At 74.8% G+C, this 2,209-nt stretch overlaps 1 protein-coding gene across 1 annotated transcript; it reads left to right on the forward strand.

The window, feature by feature from the left end:
- The first annotated feature begins 600 nt into the window (after positions 1–600).
- ADRB1 (adrenoceptor beta 1) lies at positions 601–1,992 on the forward strand. The gene has a single exon (XM_016212102.2). It carries the CDS (start codon positions 601–603, stop codon positions 1,990–1,992), a length of 1,392 nt encoding a protein of 463 aa, XP_016067588.2.
- The last annotated feature ends 217 nt before the right edge of the window (positions 1,993–2,209 follow it).

Raw genomic sequence — 2,209 nt, forward strand, 5'->3', positions numbered from 1 at the left:
GGGGCCTCGGGAGCCGGCGGGGACGCGGGTGAGCGCCCGGCGTCTCGGGGAGCTTGCGGGAGCAGGGCTCGGGAACCGGCGGGCGCAGGGAGGGGGCGCGCGGGCAGCGGCGGGCGCCGGGGAGGCGCAGGCTGGGAGACCTGCCCCGGGCTCCCCAGAGCCGCTGAACTGCGGGTGCGAGGAAGGTGCGGGGAGTAAGGGCGGGGGTGGGGGTGGGGGGTAGGGGGGGACAGCTAGGGGCGTGCCTTTGCCCGGATTGGCTGCAGGAGCCTGACGCGAGGCCCCGGGGGTTGGCTTGGGGGAGTGGGATGGGGTGGGGTGGGTGTTGGGTGCCTGGGCTGCGGGCTCGGCGCGCTCAGAAACATGCTGAGGTCCCGGCGGCTGTTCCAGCAGCGGCAGCGCCTCCAGCAGCAGCAGCGGCGGCGGCGGCGGCGGCGACAGCGCTCGGCTCCGGAGGGGAAGGCGCCCGGCGCCCATGCCTCCGGCTGCGCGCCGCGGCTGCCCTGACCTGGCCGCGACCTCCCGCCCCGACCTCTGGGGTGTCCCCCAAACACGGCCCAGCCCCGCCACAGCCCCCGCCCCCGGCCTCCGCAGCTCGGCATGGGCGCGGGGGCGCTCGCCCTGGGCGCCTCCGAGCCCTGCAACCTGTCGTCGGCCGCGCCTCTCCCCGACGGCGCGGCCACGGCGGCCAGGCTGCTGGTGCCCGCGTCGCCGCCCGCGTCGCTGCTGACCCCGGCCGGCGAGGGCCCCGCGCCGCTGTCGCAGCAGTGGACGGCCGGCATGGGCCTGCTGATGGCGTTCATCGTGCTGCTCATCGTGGCCGGCAACGTGCTGGTGATCGTGGCCATCGCCAAGACGCCGCGGCTGCAGACGCTCACCAACCTCTTCATCATGTCCCTGGCCAGCGCCGACCTGGTCATGGGGCTGCTGGTGGTGCCGTTCGGGGCCACGATCGTGGTGTGGGGCCGGTGGGAGTACGGCTCCTTCTTCTGCGAGCTCTGGACCTCGGTGGACGTGCTGTGCGTGACGGCCAGCATCGAGACCCTGTGCGTCATCGCCCTGGACCGCTACCTCGCCATCACGTCGCCCTTCCGCTACCAGAGCCTGCTGACCCGCGCGCGGGCGCGGGCCCTCGTGTGCACCGTGTGGGCCATCTCGGCCCTGGTGTCCTTCCTGCCCATCCTCATGCACTGGTGGCGCGCTGAGGGCGCCGAGGCGCGCCGCTGCTACAACGACCCCAAGTGCTGCGACTTCGTCACCAACCGGGCCTACGCCATCGCCTCGTCCGTCGTCTCCTTCTACGTGCCCCTGTGCATCATGGCCTTCGTGTACCTGCGGGTGTTCCGCGAGGCGCAGAAGCAGGTCAAGAAGATCGACAGCTGCGAGCGCCGCTTCCTGGGCGGCCCCGCGCGCCCGGCCTCGCCCGCGCCCTCGCCGGGGCCCCCCGCCGCCGCCCCCCCGCTGGCCAACGGGCGCCCCAGCAAGCGGCGGCCCTCGCGCCTCGTGGCCCTGCGCGAGCAGAAGGCGCTCAAGACGCTGGGCATCATCATGGGCGTGTTCACGCTCTGCTGGCTGCCCTTCTTCCTGGCCAACGTGGTGAAGGCCTTCCACGGCGACCTGGTGCCCGACGGCCTGTTCGTCTTCTTCAACTGGCTGGGCTACGCCAACTCGGCCTTCAACCCCATCATCTACTGCCGCAGCCCCGACTTCCGCAGGGCCTTCCAGCGCCTGCTGTGCCGCGCGCGCCGCGCCGCCCGCGGGAGCCGCTCGGCCTCCGGGGACCGGCCGCGCGCCGCCGGCTGCCTGGCGGTGGCCGTGCCCGCGCCGTCGCCCGGGGCCGCCTCGGACGACGACGACGACGACGTCGGGGCCGCGCCGCCCGCGCGCCTGCTGGAGCCCTGGGCCGGCTGCAACGGCGGGGCGGCGGCGGACAGCGACTGGAGCCTGGACGAGCCGGGCCGCGCCGGCGGCGCCTCGGAGTCCAAGGTGTAGGGGGCGCGCCGCCGCCGGGGCGCGGGCAGCCCGGGCGCCCCCGCGGGGCTTCCCGGGGAAGGAAGTGCGTGTTTACTCCAGACCTGCAGCGGGTGACCGCCGAGCCCCCAGACCTCGTCGGGCTCACCCCAGACGGACAGCGAAGCCGCGCGGGCCGTTGCGCAGAAAGGAAAGTTTGGGGAGGGGTGGGAGAGTGGCTTGCTGATGGCTCTCGGGT

This window comes from Miniopterus natalensis, chromosome 14, assembly GCF_054644295.1.
Source record: "Miniopterus natalensis isolate mMinNat1 chromosome 14, mMinNat1.hap1, whole genome shotgun sequence".
Lineage (NCBI taxonomy): Eukaryota > Metazoa > Chordata > Mammalia > Chiroptera > Miniopteridae > Miniopterus > Miniopterus natalensis.

Coding starts and splice junctions, on each gene's coding strand:
- ADRB1 (XM_016212102.2), top strand. CDS start 601: ATGGGCGCGGGGGCGCTCGCCCTGGGCGCCTCCGAGCCCTGCAACCTG.